General features: G+C 36.4%; 1 protein-coding gene across 3 annotated transcripts in view; it reads left to right on the top strand.

Annotated features, from left to right (window-relative positions):
- Positions 1-17,098, top strand: part of LOC128248161 (uncharacterized) — an 84,927-nt gene that overhangs the window by 21,716 nt on the left and 46,113 nt on the right. Inside the window, exon 2 of one of the 3 annotated variants that reach the window (XM_089358167.1) lies at positions 2,161-2,227. The exons of the other annotated variants lie outside the window; for them this stretch is intronic. Coding sequence (XP_089214293.1) covers positions 2,161-2,227 — 67 coding nt within the window. The remainder of the gene's footprint in view (positions 1-2,160; positions 2,228-17,098) is intronic. 3 annotated transcript variants of the gene reach the window in all.

Here is a 17,098-nt window from a genome sequence, read left to right as displayed (position 1 = left end):
GTCGTTGAAATAATGGACTCAGTAATTGACTTATGCTTTATTTTATATCAATCTAAGAAGGATTTGGATTTAGAATGTAAAGAGGGTCTACTGAAGTGCCAACTAAATGCCACTAAAAAAGCTAGTGGTAACTAAATACCACCTAGTAATTCCAACACACTAATGTACCGATGATCCTGTCATCTACTACTATAACAGTAGTTGTAATGATGGTTTCAAATTTTGGTGTTATGCCAGCAATTTTGGGTGAGGAGATAAGTCGATTACATCAACTCCAACACTCAACTGGTTCTTAATTTATTGACCCCCAACTGGATGAAAGACAAAGTCAGCCCCAGCAGCATTTGAACTCAGACTGTAAAGGCAGATGAAATGCTTCTAAGCATTTTGCCCAGCATACTAATGATTCTGTCAGCTCGTTGCCTTATGAGGGGAATGGTAATACTGATTTCAAATTTTGGCACAAGGCCAGCAATTTTAGGTGAGAGGATAAGTCAATTACATTGACCCCAGGGCTTAACTGATACTTAGTTTATTGACCCTGTAAAGATAAAAAGCAAAGTTGATTTTGGCAGAATTTGAACTCAGAATGTAAAGATGGACAAAATGCTGCTTAGCATTTTGCCCAGTGTGCTAACAATTCTGCCAGCTGGTAGTGATAATCCTTTCTACTATAGGCTCAAGGCCTGAAATTTGGGTGAGTGGGACAGTCGATTACATCGATCCCAGTACTCAACTGATACTTATTTTACTGACCCCAAAAGGATGAAAGACAAAGTCAACCTCGGCAAAATTTGAACTTACAAAGTAAAGCCAGACGAAATGTCACTAAGCATTTCGCCTGGCGTGTTAACGATTTTGCCAGCTTGCTGTCTTGCAGTGGTCGTAATAATGGTAGTAATAAAAAAACCTGACCAGCTACATGAGCTTCACCACAGAGATAGAACTTCCACCTCTATCTCTTTATATCTGTGTATCTCTCATTCATACACACATGCAATCAGTCACTTTACTACCTCTCCCTTCTCTATATATCTTTCTCATTTCCTATAATACAATGCTAAGCTTTGATTATTTTCACATAACACTTATGTGATTGTTTTATTGTGCTAAATGCCAGAGTTGAGAGATTGTTAGTATGTAAGGAACTTGCAGAGACACAAAGAAAGATTAAACTAGCTATTCATGTTCACATTAAACAGTGGGAGGTCAAATTACACTCCACTGCAGTGGTTCTCAACCTTTTCTATGTCCCACACCCCTAGGAAATGTTTAGTTCTCATGTCCCTACAAATGTAATATCACATTTGAAGGTGAAAAAGTCAATTTTCTAATAACTTTCTTTCTAATATTTTTTTTCTCAAAGTGTATTTAGGTGTGGCATAATGGGCTTTTCTTTCTTTCCTTCTTTCTTTCTTTCTTTCTTTCTTTTACATTAACCTACGTACAGTAAGTAAGTTCAAGTGTTAAGTTTAATCACATTATTCCCAAAAGCAATTTCAATAACGTATATTACTTTCCTTCCTTGTTACAACTTCTGAAATGCCACCTCCATATTCCCAGGGGTTGCAGACACCCTACATTGTTCTACTGTATTAAAGAAAGCAATGATACATTAGAGTAAAAGATGAGATGGCTATGGTGGGAATTTGCTTGCTCATAGGTTTACTCAAAGTTAACCTTTTAGTATTCACGTTATTCTTTCAAATATGATCCTTATTTATTCGCATTGTACTGAATTAACCATGTATTATCTCATAGCTTTGAGATTTTGATGATGTGATTGTATATTTTTAGATTGACATTTTAGATAAGTGTGAGAGGCTAGATCTGGCTAGTTTGAACATAAAACAGGTAGCATTTACATTGGCCAGATACGGTCAGTGTAAACACTAAAAGGTTAAAATAATAATGACTGTAGAGGTCATTTGCCTTAACATAATGTCCTTTACTAAAGGGACAACCAACACCTCCCATGCCAGAACCTAGATTTTGAGAGATTATGACACCAATATCTTAGTATCAGTGTCACACGTCACAATGAAATATCAGTCATTAAACTTTCTTTTGATTTCACAGGTGTCGATCGGTATACACAACCTGCCTTCTACAGAGTACAGGTTTCCTACAGATAATTTGACCTTTTTGATTTTGTTCTAGATATTTGAAACTGGAGAGCAGTGTCATCGCTGCACAAAAATACTGAATAGTGTTTTACAGTTACCAGGTTACTTTCTTTAATTTTTTTTTTGTTCTTTCTCCTTTTCTTCTTTCCTTTTTGCTGTTTGTTCTTTCTTTATTTCTCTTTCCATTCTCTTTTTGCCACCTCTCTCTCACATGATATAGTTGGTGTTACCTTGAACCACATATATTCCTATACAGATGATTCTGTCGTTCCCTCTTCAATAATATAAGTTACAAAATAATGCATGTTTAATTCAAAATAATGTGAATAAATAAGTATTACTTTTGAAAGAATACTGTGGATGCTAAAGGATGAAAGCTTAGCTGTCACTTGTAAGCAAATATGACTTGGTAGCATGTATCATGCCTTCAGGTACCTATGTACCTGTTTTCAGGTTTTAGGTACCTATGTAATTACAAGCAGACACCCTCTCAGTCTTCCCACCATTATCTCTGTGGAATAAAATGAGGATATGACAGCTAGAAGTTGAGAGCACTTGGCTGGTACATATTTTCAGCTGAGTAGACTACAATATCATAAAATGACATGCTTTGTTCAAGGACACAGCATGGTGTCCTCTCCAGGAACTGAAACCCATAATCCTATGATCATGAGCCCAGCACTCTAACCATTCGGCTACACATCTAAATATGCATTTGGAAAAATATATGAGGCATGTAGAGTGGTATCTGTCATATGACAGGTGATGTTGAGAATATATTGGGTCATCCCATAAATAATGCAGTTTTTCTTATATTCCCTTTATTTTTCAAAATTAAGATAAACAAAGTTCTTTTTTAATCTAAAATATACTCTCCTTCATTTTCTACATAGCCAAGTTTTCTGTTGCTCAACTCCTCCTTGTCAACTCCCACAGAACTTGTCACCATTGGAGGCAGAGGTATATTTTCTTTTCTGGCACTCATTGGTGCCGTTGTGGGCAATGGGGGACAGTTCAGTCTTATGTGGCTTTTTTTGACCACACTTGAAACAACAGGGCTTCCTGCCCTCCACTATCACACTAAGTACTATCTCTTCACCTATCTTAATTGTTTCCATGGTTATTTCTAGGTAGCCAGGATAACCATATCCAGGCGTTGCTCCTGCCAGTTTCTTGGTTCTGTTTTTGCAGCCTGGAAGACCACTGTTTCATCCTCCAGACCCAGCAGAATCGCTGCCCTCAGCCAGGCCACATCTACTTCTGGAGGGATGTCTTTCACCCTCACCCTGGAAGTACATCTTGTAAGGTAGCTGGGTAGAAGCACCACCTCATCCGTTCTCAGTGGAATTATTGCGTGTAGCCTGGCTTTCGCTGCAGTATGAAACTGCACCTCCACCATGGCAAACCTTAATCCTCTTGCCAGACTGGTTGCAATGCCTTCTCGATCTGTAGTGTTGCTGCCATCTCCACTTTCTTTACCTTTGGATTAAACGTTCTGTATATTACAGTTCTTTCTGTTGTTTCACTTTATAACGTTGCTGGGAGGGGACACAATGACTTCCTGTCCCTCCCTGCATAACATGTCTTTAAACTTGTCTCTCTTGAGCCTCTCTGTGCTCAGCTCTTCACTGTGTCCTCTGACCACAGCTGCAAAACTTCCTCCTGCACTCCTTTCCATTTCTCGGTCTATTGCATCCAGATTCCTCATCAATTCCTCTTCAGACGTTGTTCCGTCTGAAAAATCTTCATACATCATGAAGACACACAGATGATTGTAAGAACGGTGGAAAAAATATCAATGTTAATTTATTGATGCATTTAGGCAAGTCTATGTCTGTATTATCAAACAATTGCAAAAAAATGTTTTAAAAAAATCCAGTACAAATTCCTCATGTTTCAAAACGTTGCTTACTTTTTACTCAACCTGATATTTTATCAATAGCAATAATGCTTTTAAAATAAGGGTTTCCAGTTTTGGCACAAAGCCAGCAGTTTCGGGGAGAGGGTAAATTGATTACATCGACCCAAGTATTCGATTTTATCAACCCTGAAAAGGATGAAAAGCAAAGTCAACCCCAGTGGAATTTGAACTCAGAAACTAAAAACAGATGAAATGTCACTACGCATTTTGTCCAGCATTCTAACGATTCTACCAGCTCACCGTCTTATGTGCTATTTGAATATTGATTAATTATAAATGTAACACTGATTATTTCCATATAAGGTAGTGTAATTTATTATTAAGGCATGTAATAATCAAGTCAGCAATGAGTTTTGATTAGTATTGATAATGAAATCATTAATTTTTTTTTCTGGAAGGAGATCGAATGCAGCCGAGGTTGACTTTGCCTTTCATTGTTTCGGGTTCGATAAAATAAGTACCAGTTGAGCACTGGAATCAATGTAATCGACAAAGCGCTCGCCCTCAAAAACTTTAAGCCTTATAAAAACAAAATTTTCAGAGAAAATGGGAGACAACTTCGGAGATAGCTTAGTCCACTTGTAAGTACATTATCGAAGCCTTCCCAGCAAGGGACGAATCAATGATAAAAGAATCTTTGAACAATATATTATACAAAAAAATATCTACACAATATAAAGTATAATATATTACACACATTTGTTGCAGCAGGAAAATAGAATTATTAATCATTTACGCATAAAGCTTGAACTTGAATATTACAATTTTCCATTTCTTTTCTCCTTTAAATATTTTGTTAATCTTAAGAGAGAATGACACAGTATTTATATATAAACAAATTTCAAACAGAAATCTTTCATCGGAACTATACGTTTTGATGTGGAAATTTAAATGACAAAGAAAAAAGAAAGCCAGACTACTTCAATAATTTTCACACGTGTTGAACTGAAATAATGTTCCAGGGGAGGTAACTAAGAATAAACGCATTTTACAGTTATGTCCCTTAGCATGAAAACGCTGCTTCTAATTTGAAGTAACTGGGATAAAATTGAGAAAATTAAATTATTTTGAGATAAGACCGAAGCTGATAATATTTTAATGTTTGTTTTATTAGTCTGTTAGCAGCTGTTACAAATAATTTTTTAGATTCACGATCATTTATGATCATAGGTGCAGGAATGGCTGTGTGGTAAGTAGCTTGCTTGCCAACTACATGGTTCCAGGCTCAGTTCCACTGCATGGCACCTTTGGCAAGTGTCTTCTACTATGGCCTTGGGCCGACCAAAGCCTTGTGAGTGGATTTGGTAGGCGGAAACTGAAAAGAAGCCCGTCGTATATATGTATATATATATATATGAGTGTGTGTGTTTGTGTGTCTGTCTTTGTCCCTCCAACATCACTTGACAACCGATGCCGGTGTGTTTACGTTCCCGTAACTTATCGGTTCGGCAAACGAGACCGATAGAATAAGTACTAGGTTTATAAATAATAAGTCCTTGGGTCGATTTGCTCGACTAAAGGCGGTGCTCCAGCATGGCCGCTGTCAAATGACTGAAACAAGTAAAAGAGTAAAAGAATACTTAGAAAATTTATTTTGTCTCTGTGTTGAGAGATGATGTAGCAAAAATCCTTTTTCCTTGTTTCCATTCTCATATCGTTTTTTCTTTCTCTTACACTAACTAGTATAATTGGAGATACAGTAGACCCCAGTATTCATGGGGTTTACGTCCCTAGAGCACCCGCAAATAGTGAGAAGCAGCGAATATTGGACGTGATCCATAAAAATGCCTATAAATGTCAAAATATAACACAGGAGTAGCTATGTGGTAAGTAGTTTGCTTACCAACGACATAGTTCTGGGTTCAGTCCCACTACGTGGCACCTTGGGCAAATGTCTTCTACTATAGCCTTGGGCCGACCAAAGCCTTGTGAGTGGAGTTGGTAGATTGAAACTGAAAGAAGCCCGTCGTATATATATATGTGTGTGTGTGTGTGTGTATGTTTGTGTTTGTCCCCCCCATCATCGCTTGACAACTGATGTTGGTGTGTTTACATCCCCGTAACTTAGCGGTTCAACATAAGAGACCGATAGAATAAGTACTAGGCCTACAAAGAAATGTAGCGATGATTTAAAAAAAGCGCTGATGTAAAATAACGTTCAGTCTCGTATTGTATATATCTTTGATCTGTCAAGTAATACAGGTGCAATACACTGTGTGTATATATATATATATATATATATATATATATATATACACACCAGAGTAGGCACATAAATGTGAAACAAGGTGAAAAAAATAATACTCGAATACTGGAGGTAGAGTAAAATGCTTTATTAATGAAGCTGCAAAGACATTACAGAAATGTTCCCTTTTGTTGGACAGTTTTGGTTGAAAAACTGTCTGACCAACCAAAATTATCTGATGAATGGGAATGTGAAAGTCTGAGTAACAGTTTTTGTGATGCCTTTGCAGCTTTATTAATAAAGTAGATATATATATATATATATATATATATATATATATATATATACTGTCACTACATTCGGAGGTTGTTGGTGAGAGACAAATACAGCAAGAGAGGTGGAGAGCGTGTGTAAAATATAGATAGATGTTGCTGTACAAATTAGCAAGCTTTGATTGAAAGAAGGAAAAAAAGATACGAGATACAGCGTACGTGTATCTAAAACAATCATGTGACGTGATGCAAAGAGGTGTCCAATAAGCTGGCAAATACGGTATATTGTTATTAATAATGTAGCCTTAAAAAGTGTGAAAAAATATATATTACCATGAAAATAGCCATAAAAAATCACAGACAATACTTACAATTCCGCGAATATCCGGTGGTTTCAATGAAAAATTATTAGTTCTGCGAATAACCAGAACTGCGAATGCCGACCTGCGAATAAGTGGGGGGTACACTATATATATGAAACATTTATTTATATAAACTGTCAGTGTACTAACCAACATTTATTTTCATTTTGACCTACTGATGAAGATCAACAGTTTTGCTTTATTTCTTTAGTATTTTCTCTGAGAGACAAATGCTACAAATACATATTTCGTTAAAAAAAAAAGAAAACTCATCTTGCTCTTAAAATTTATTGTTTTTGATTTGTTCTTACTTTTTCTTTCACTCTGATTTTCCCCTTTTTTTTTTTCTGTCTTTACTCCATCCCCTTTATTTTTCTTATTATTTCTACCTCCTTTTTCTTCATTTTCCTTACTAAATTCTTTCTTTTAAAGACTTGAATTGTGGCCAAGTGTTTTATGCACCCTGGTGTATGTGGGAAGTAGTAGTCAGTTTCCTAACACACAATTCTCAAACTGACAATACCAAGCTCCTGCTAAAATATTGGTGAAATATTGATTCCCCAACCCTTCCAACTCTCATGCTGGTGGACAGTTTAAAAGGATAAAAACAAATACAGGACAGAAAGAAATATAGCTCAGTTTTCAACCACATGGTTTCAGGTTCAGTTCCACCATGTGACACCTTTGGCAAGTGTGTTCCATTGTGTCTTCCAAATACTTTGAGAATGAATTTGGGAAGATAGAAACAAGGTGGAAACCTGTCTTTCATATATATATAAGAAGACCCGTCCTCCACAACAGAAGTGTTAATGCTGTTCCCCCTGATGAAGAGGATTAGACTGCAAGAACCCTGTGCCAGTGCCACGTAAAAAGCACCTGTGATGGTGCCACAAAAAAAATCGTTTGTGCCAGTGTCACAATAAGGGCACCAAACACACTCTGTAAAGTGGTTGGCATTAGGAAGGGCATCCAGTTGTAGAAATCAAGACAAATCAGACTGGAACTTGGTGCAGCTCTCCTGCTTTCCAACTCTGGCCAAACTGTCCAACCCATGTTAGCATGGAAAATGGTTGTTAAAGGAGGAGGGTGGTGGTGGTTGTGGTGGATATACATGTAACATTTTATGCAGCAATTGGTTGAAAAGGCATGTAGTTCTTAAATTGGGAGTCACCAAGTATAATGATAATATGTACCAAAATTGTAATGATTTATATGTAGCAAATAAATGAGAGGAAGAAAAATATTATTAGTTGAAATGACTTTTTATTTTCCTTATTACCATTCTGTAGATAGTTAACTTCCATCTGCTCTTCTAGCAGTTAACTTTGTTAACTGCTAGAAGAGCAGATGGAAAAGAGAGAGAGAGGAGTAAGAGAATTTATGACAAGTAGAGAGGGTGAAAGTTGTATAGTCGCATGATGACAGACCATATGTGAAGTGCTCCTTTGGTCTGGGGCCAAGTAAAAGGCAGTAGAACTGAATTTGGGTTCTATATTTATAATTTTTTTTCTAACTAAATTAGGTTTAGCTAAATAAAGAATTTTCTTTCTTCTATCTGCATTGACCTCAGTTTGACTTGAAAGGTTACAGGTTAACAATTGACACTCATAAATTTCTTAGTGCAAAAGCCAAGAATGAGAAACAAACCGGCAGAAAAATCTAAGCTAGTTTTTTTAATCTTGTCTAAGAATCTAGGAAGTTATTCACTACATATCTTCTGTCTAACAAATGCACTCCCAAGGCTTTGGTTGGTCTGAGGCTATAGTAGAAAACATTTATTTGCCCACGGTGCCACACAGTGGGACTGAACCTGAAACCATGAGGTTGGGAAGCAAACTTCTTACCACAGCCATCCCTGCACGTATATACATACATACATACATACATACATACATACATATATATAATTAATTAAAAAAAAAACAGAAAAAACAGGGAAAAAGTGTGTGCGTGGATGGAGTGGGAATGTGTATATGTGTGCACATGTGTATGGGTGCTTGTGTGTGTCTCTGTATGTCATTCTGTCACTCTCTCTCTGTATATATGTATATGTGTGTGTACGAGTGTGCTTGTGGGGATGTATGTGTCTGTGTGAGTGTGTGTGGAAGTGTAATTATGTGTGTGTGTGTGTGTGTGTGCATTCATGTGTGTGGGTGTGGGTGTGCGTGCGTGTGTGTGAGAGGGTGTGCGTGCATGTGTGCACATGCATGAGAGGAAGAGAGGGGTGAGGTGGAATATGTATGGCTGCATTAATGTAGCCAAGGATGTGGGTATTGTGTGTGTGTGTGTGTGTGTGTGTGTGTGTGTGTGTGTGTGTGTGTGTGTGTGTGTGTGTGTGTGTTATTTTTTATTGTTTATATTCCTATACAAAATACAAATAAATAATGAATATAAAAATTAGTAATAATAAAGATTGTGTGAACAAATCAGTAACAGAAATAAATAAAAAAAGAAAATCAGTTAGAGAGAAAATAAGTCACAGAAATAAATGAAAATTATAAAAATTATAAAAAAAAAATTAAACTAATGAAATAAACAAATAAAGAATAGGATAGAGTAAAATGTATTTTTAAAAAAGGGTGTGGGGAAGAATCCAAAAGGAGTTTGAGTATGTAGAGTGAAAATGTAACACTGTTTCAGGCGGAGTCTAGAGTTCATGGATCCATGGTGTAGGGCAAGGGCAAAGATGGTGAGGTTTGAGGTGGAGTGGTCAGCCAAGCAAAAGCAACAGGTACCGGGGTATTATTATGTAGAAAAACATCTCATAGGTGTTTGGTGAACTGGTCAGCTAGCTGGCAGCCCGTCTGACTAATGTAAAGTTTATTGCAGTAAATGAGGTTTGAAGAAGTGTGAGAGAAGAAGTTCCTAACATAGAGGGTGTGCTGGTTGAATCCAGTGAGGGAGGTGGTGTTGGTGATGAAAGGGCAGGTATGGCAACAGGGTCTGGAGCAAGGGAATGATCCACGTTGGGTTGGAATGGAAATGGAGGAAAGGAGCTATGGACCAGTAGATTGTGTAGGTTACGGATACATTTGAAGAAGGACAAGGGTGGGTTTGGGAAAATAGGGTGGTGGGATCTAGCTGGAGGTGATGGAGGGTTCGCAGGATGAAGGGATAGGGCGTCAACAGAATTCTTTCACTCATTCTGTGAAGACTGGTGTATCCCAGGGTTCAGTGAGGTTCCCTACCCTCATCTTTTCTACACATCAAAGATGACATACTTGCTACCCCATTCCAAAACACCCATTACTCTTCATTCCTTCCTAACATCTTCCTGTTGTGCGTCGTCCACTCACAATCCAATGACTACACACTAAACCCCTGTCAGCTCCATGAACAGCATCCTCTAATGGAGATACTCTGCCAATCTTGACTCTTTCAACAGCAAGAAAACATAAACGTTACTCATATCAATAAAATATCATCACCATCACCCCCTAATCATTCATAGCACTCATCTAGAGCCCTCAGAATTGCTCCAACTATTGGGTCTCCCTATTACTGAGAATTTCTCCTGGTGAAAGCACATCCTTAACATTGCTAGAACTGCATTCCAATGATTGGTTTTTCTCTTCACAGCTAGAAACTCTTAACAATAGTAAATATTCCAGAAAGTTCAAATGAGGCTCACAATGGAACATCACTCTTGTATCTCAAACAGTGCTGCTGCCAGAGATTACAGCATTTCTGTGAATGATTCTATAGATCAGTCTACAATGTCTGTCTGTACAGCAGCATGCTGTCTCCTCTCTTTGCATTTTCTACCAGTACTATAATGGTTTCTACTCTTTGGAGCTAGCTGCACTCATGACACCTTCATTTAAGCATCTCTGTTCTACATGTTTCTCCTTTTATCATCATTCTTGTTGTGTCCAACTTGTCAAGCTTACACTAATCTCTATTCCCATTCCTTCCTTCTCTGAGTGAAGACACGTGGCTTAGTGCTTAGGGTATTTGGCTCAAAATCATAAGGTCATGAGTTCAATTTACAGTGACATGTGTCCTTGAGCAAGACACTTTATTTCTCATTGCTTCTGTTCATTCAGCTGGTAAAAATGAGTAATACCTGTATTTCAAAGGGCTTGCCTTGTCACATTGTGTCACGCTGAATATCCCTGAGAACTACATTAAGGGCACATGTGTCTGTGGAGTGCTCAGCCATATGCACGTTAATTTCTCAAGCAGGCTGTTCTGTTGATCAGATCAACTGGAACCCTTCTCAGAACACCAACTCTTTGGAATTCCCTCCCTGCCCATATTTTTCTGCAGGTGTTCATTTAACAAAGGTTCAAGAGGAATGTTAATGGCATCAATCTCATTGGTCTTGGAGGGACTGTAAATGCCATGGAGAATACTCTTTTCTTCAGACCCAGAAAGTAATATGTATACAGTGGACTCTTTTGTAGTAGCAGTAGCAGTAGTAGTAGTAATAATAATAATAATAATAATGATGATAAATGCCCGGATGCAGTACCAGGCAGTGGCTCTCATGGCTTCTGATCTTAATTAATTGGAAGTGTTATCATGTACATTGTTTTGTCTTGGTATAAAAGATGGGCTACAGCAAATATTCTGCTTAATACCACAGATTTACTTGTCAGTTGTTTGACCTTAACTGGATGAGCATGTCCCTTAATGGTTGATGATATGTGCATTTCTGATCATGAGCAGAAGTAGTCGAGGAGCATCAAAGCCATGTGCTGAGAGGAATTCTTTGGGTTTGGATAATTCACCTTTGGAAACATTGGTGTTTTGCTCAGCATCCTTAAACAAACCTTATTCAGGATCTTTTGAGTAGGATGGGCTACTCGACCTGAACAAAATTCTAACTGGGCTCCACCTGCGTGGTCATGCGCTGTTTATCTTAATATGAGATCACCATGTCGCGCACATATGGTTGTGATGCATGTGCCTAGTGTACCCTTATCAGACGGGTAGTCATGATGGGTATAATGGGCTTCGTATATTTTACCCCAGTGTCACTTTGATGGCATTCAGTGCTCTCTCACTCAATAATAATAATAATAATAATAATAATAATAATAATCATCATCATCATCATCATCGTTTAACGTCCGCTTTCCATGCTAGCATGGGTTGGACGATTTGACTGAGGACTGGTGAAACCGGATGGCAACACCAGGCTCCAGTCTGATTTGGCAGAGTTTCTACAGCTGGATGCCCTTCCTAACGCCAACCACTCAGAGAGTGTAGTGGGTGCTTTTACGTGTCACCCGCACGAAAACGGCCACGCTCGAAATGGTGTCTTTTATGTGCCACCCGCACAAGCCAGTCCAGGGGCACTGGCAACGATCTCGCTCGAAAATCCTACAGGAGCCAGTCAGGCGGTACTGGCAACGGCAATAATAATAATAATAATAATAATAATAATAATAATAATAATAATAATAATAATAATAATAATAATAATAATAATAATAATAATAATAATAATAATAATAATGTAATTATTGTGTATAGTGCTAGGGTGCACTACAACTCATCAAAGGTGCATGTACAGTACATAGAATTATGTACAAATGTCACAAAAGTGAACAGTGTGTGAGTCATGATGTGCATGTGTATTGAGGTGGAGGGATATCAGGTATAGTGTTGACTTACACGCACACACATATATGGTGGGCTTCTTGCTTCTTCCAGTTTCCATCTATCAGATCCACTAAACCCTTGGTTGACCCAGGACTACAGAAGGAGTCACTTGCCCAAGGGCCATGCAGTGGGACTGAACCTACAATCATGTGGTTGGGAAGCAAACGTCTTACAACACTGCCACACTTGTGCTTGTGGTAATAGCATAAAAACAATAATGACATGATATAAAAAATGGCCTCTTGTTATTAATATTTGATCAAAATGTTCAACAATAAGTGTAGAATATGATACTATCAGTGAAATAAATTCAATTAAAGCTAGTTCTTCAGATTTATAACCAGATATAGACTAGTTGCAACATGTTGGTGTGGACATGGTGCGGTATGTTATTTTTCTGCTGTTGAATCTGTGAAAAGGTCTGCATGGCATTTTTATTTCATTTAGATCAATAAAATTGGCTCTAACAGCACATTAATACAAGCAATTAACAATTGGGTTATACATAGCATGTTTTGATTCAGGGTTAACATGAAATATTCAACAAGTTAACAAATAACATATGTTAATAATTAATAAGTTAATAAATGACATGTTCTGCTTGACCATCAGTGGAATTGAAGTAAGAAAAAAGTACATGATAATAAAGGATCTATAAGGACAGTATTTCAAACTAATGAAAATATAATAGTGAAAGAGATAAGCTTCTGGCAAGCTGAGACAATAAAAGGTTTGTGGTTATTTGACATCAGCTCACATTGTTAATGCTTTTAATAAAAGCATGAATGTCAAAATATCAAATCACTCCAAATATAAATTTGGACCATTGTACTTATTTCAAACAAAACCAATGTTTATAATTTCTTAGCCTGTATGAAAAGTTCTAAAGATATACATACATATACATCATCTATCCATCTGTATACACATACATGTGTGTGTGTGTGTGTGTGTAATATTTTTTTTTATTTGTGTGAATTGCTAAGCATACTTTTTAACCATTCAAGCCATTCCTGTGTTCTGTACGCACGCACACGCACACGCACACGCACACACACACACACACACACACACACACACACACACACTCTTTATTTTTATACTGAAAGCAGGAATTATGAAAATTAAGTGTTTATTGGCAAAGGGTAAAGGCAATGACTCACAGATACCCTGAAGAATTATTGATTTTAAAATCAATACCATAAATCAAAGGAACAAAAATGAGTGCTCTTGCTGTGGGGTGGGGGATCAATCCATACATGGATTTGTTGGACAGTATGAATCCCAGTAGATTTTGATAATGTGTATTCTAGTTGTTCAACTTACTAAACCTATTTGTTATAGTGAATTTTCATTGTGACCATGGTTGAAGATTACAAAGTTTCTCCACAATTCGTGATTTTCCATTGTTCTAGGCAACTGCCCCTTATTGAGGTTTGTATCATCTAAGAGTCCATATATATATATATGTAATTATATTTATATTCTGTTACTTGTTTCAGTCATTTGACTGTGGCCATTTTGGAGCACTGCATTTAAGGGTTTTTAGTTGCTGAAATCTACCCCCGGACTTATTCTTTGTAAGCTTAGTGCTTATTCAATCAATCCTTTTTGCTGAACCACTAATTTATGGAGACATAAACACACCAACGTCAGTTGTCAAGTGATGGTTGGGGGACTAACACAAAGCCACATACACATAAATATATGCATACAAACTTATATGTATACCATTCTACTTAAATAATGGAACTGCAGATACAATATCCCTGCATATCTCACGTCTGTTTTCATTCCTCCACTTCACTCTCTATTTCATATCTTCTCTAGAATAACTATTGCTTAACCATTTTCTTGCACTGTTTCCGATGAAGGGATATATAAAATATCCCGGAAACAGCTGTAAGACCTTCTCTTTATAAATGTTCTGAAATCTTTCACAGCCTTGGATTTTTATCTCATTCTGTTAATTTTATATATATATATATATATATATATATATATATATATATATATATATATATATATGGCAATGGCCACGCTCAAAATGGTGTTTTTTATGTGCCACCTGCACAGGAACCAGTCCAGCGGCACTGGCAATGATCTTGCTCGAATGATTTTCTAACGTGCCACTGGCACAAGTGCCAGTAAGGCGATGCTGGTAACTATCACGCTCAAATGGTGCTACACACACACACACACACACACACACACACATATAAAGTTGAAGTAGAAATTATGAAAACTAGACAAGAAGTGGCAATGAACTCATAAAAACCCGAAAATCCATGAAGTTACAGTTTTTTCTTAGCTTAATTATTATTAAATGAATATCATAAGGAAATTAACAGAAATTATATATTAGGATTATGTATGAAATATAATACTAATAGTGAAATATATTCAAGATCCATACAGATCAAAGGAAGAAAAACAAATGTACTTGCTTGGGTCAATTCATACATGAATCGATTGGAACTGATACTAACAAAGAAACCAAGAACGTTAACACAAACCTCAACTACTACAAAGTAAAATAACAGAGGATTGGATTGGTCTCTTGGCATGATTCCTGGTTTCAGAATTCATAGGATATGTAATATGTGAGCCATTTCCTTCAAACAATGCCTCTGTTTTCTAATGCACTGCAGCTGTTTCTCTTGTAAATTTACAGAAAATGTTGAAGCTAATTTATGTGTTTTCTTCTGCTGTATCAGTAATATAATGCATTTGAAAGCATTGAAAATACACATACAAATGTTATGTAGGACAGTTTCTTATTTGTCTGCAAGGGGAAACTGAAGGAGAGCCTAATACACAGGCAAATAAGCATTATGTCTTAAGGCCCATTCATACTAAACCATAACTTCTGTTGATGTATTGAATTGCATTTTTTATAGAAAGCAGACTCCATAAAGTTGTATCAGCAGATTAATACTGCATAAAAAATGCACTTCAGTAAAATGAGTGAGACCTGTTTATGCCTATATTTTGTATGGTTTTCTTAATGATGAATCAGACAGTTGAATGATGTTCTACCTAGTCATAACTTGTTTATGGAACAATGAAATAGTGAATATAAGCACTGATTAAGTGCCAAGTGTTAAGAGTAGTAATTTAGTTGGAAAGTATGTGTTCAATTCTTGGGTCAGTCAAATAATAAAACACTCTGGTTCAAGCAGAATGAACAACTGACATTGCATGTAGGAGCATAACTGATAGGAGAATATCTGTGGTATAGACGATGGATTGAGAACGCCCTACTCTATGTATTTAATAAAGGGTTTGGTTTAAAATTCTGAGAACATTACTGAATGTGACAGATATTTGATGAAGACCTAAGACTGAAGTATTGTAGTTAAAACAACCAAAATGGGGACATTAACATAGACATATCATTGTATAATATTGATAATGGCTTGTCTTGGAAGTCTAGATGAGACTATTACTATGTAATAGACAGACATAAACACTTCATCTGTTTATACCATGTTTCTGTAGACAGAAACAGTGGGATTAGCTAAAATATTTGTTAGATCTGTTAGGATTTCATCAGTGGCTGAAGAGTCTCTTGAACTGTTCAGAAGGACATTGTTTACACAGCTCACTATTACTAAGAATTTGACTAAATTAGATAGACCAATTTGTATATATTGCTATGATATTTTATTGAACTACAGAGTATAAGCACTATGTTATAGACAGAAGTAAATCTTGTCTCTATATACATGATCTTGAAACTCCTGTTTCTCTATCTTTATACACCAACAGATAAGCTGATTATCCATAACAACATCAGTGTAATGAGAATACCCACAGAATAAACTAGTGATATCATTTTCCTACAGACAGTTATGTAGGTGAAGGTATATTTAATAGTAAAAACATTAAGAAGTTTATATATATATAAGAAAACTATATTAATGGATGACTTATATTTAATTGATAAGTATGGAAAACATATTCAGATGCATTTTGCCTTGTTCAGGAGCTTATCAGTAAAGTGCAGCCTTTCTGAAGTTTTAAGAAATTTATATGCAAACAAAAAAATATTAGCCACTCACTGAAGTTATTTTTTTTAATAACACCTGCATTTATTTCTAGTTTTTTTTTAATAATTAAATATGCTTTCATCTACATAATGGAATTAATTTTCCTTAAACACCTTGCTAATGCTGCCAATGTGATGAATTTTATGATTTCAGTGTTTTGCTGCACTCTGCTCCTGTCAGAAACACCAAATGTTCATGGCAACCGGTTTTATGATCCAGCTACCCACACCCTAGTATGTGGATGTGTCAGGCATTTTAAGATCCATTCATTGTTGTATGTGTGAGATATTTGATCATCATTCTACTCTGTAGTTCTCAACCAGTTTAGCATTTCACTACTAAATCTCTCTTATTAAGCTCTATACCCCATTATTTCTACTCAGTTTGTATTCTTTGTCAAAATTCTGAGTTACTATACTAAAATCTTTCTCTACAAAACAGGGTGATGAAAAAGCAATCAAAATAGCTTGGCTTCATTCCACATTAAAGCAATTTTCACACATGAATCTTGGTTTTCAAAATAATTCTCTTTTCTCTATAATTCTTTTACTTAGTGATGGTCTCCTGAAA

The sequence above is a fragment of the Octopus bimaculoides genome, chromosome 1 (genome assembly GCF_046866305.1).
Source record: "Octopus bimaculoides isolate indiv1 chromosome 1, ASM4686630v1, whole genome shotgun sequence".
In the NCBI taxonomy this organism is placed as follows: Eukaryota; Metazoa; Mollusca; class Cephalopoda; order Octopoda; family Octopodidae; genus Octopus; species Octopus bimaculoides.
This window is presented reverse-complemented; position numbering and strand designations above follow the sequence as displayed.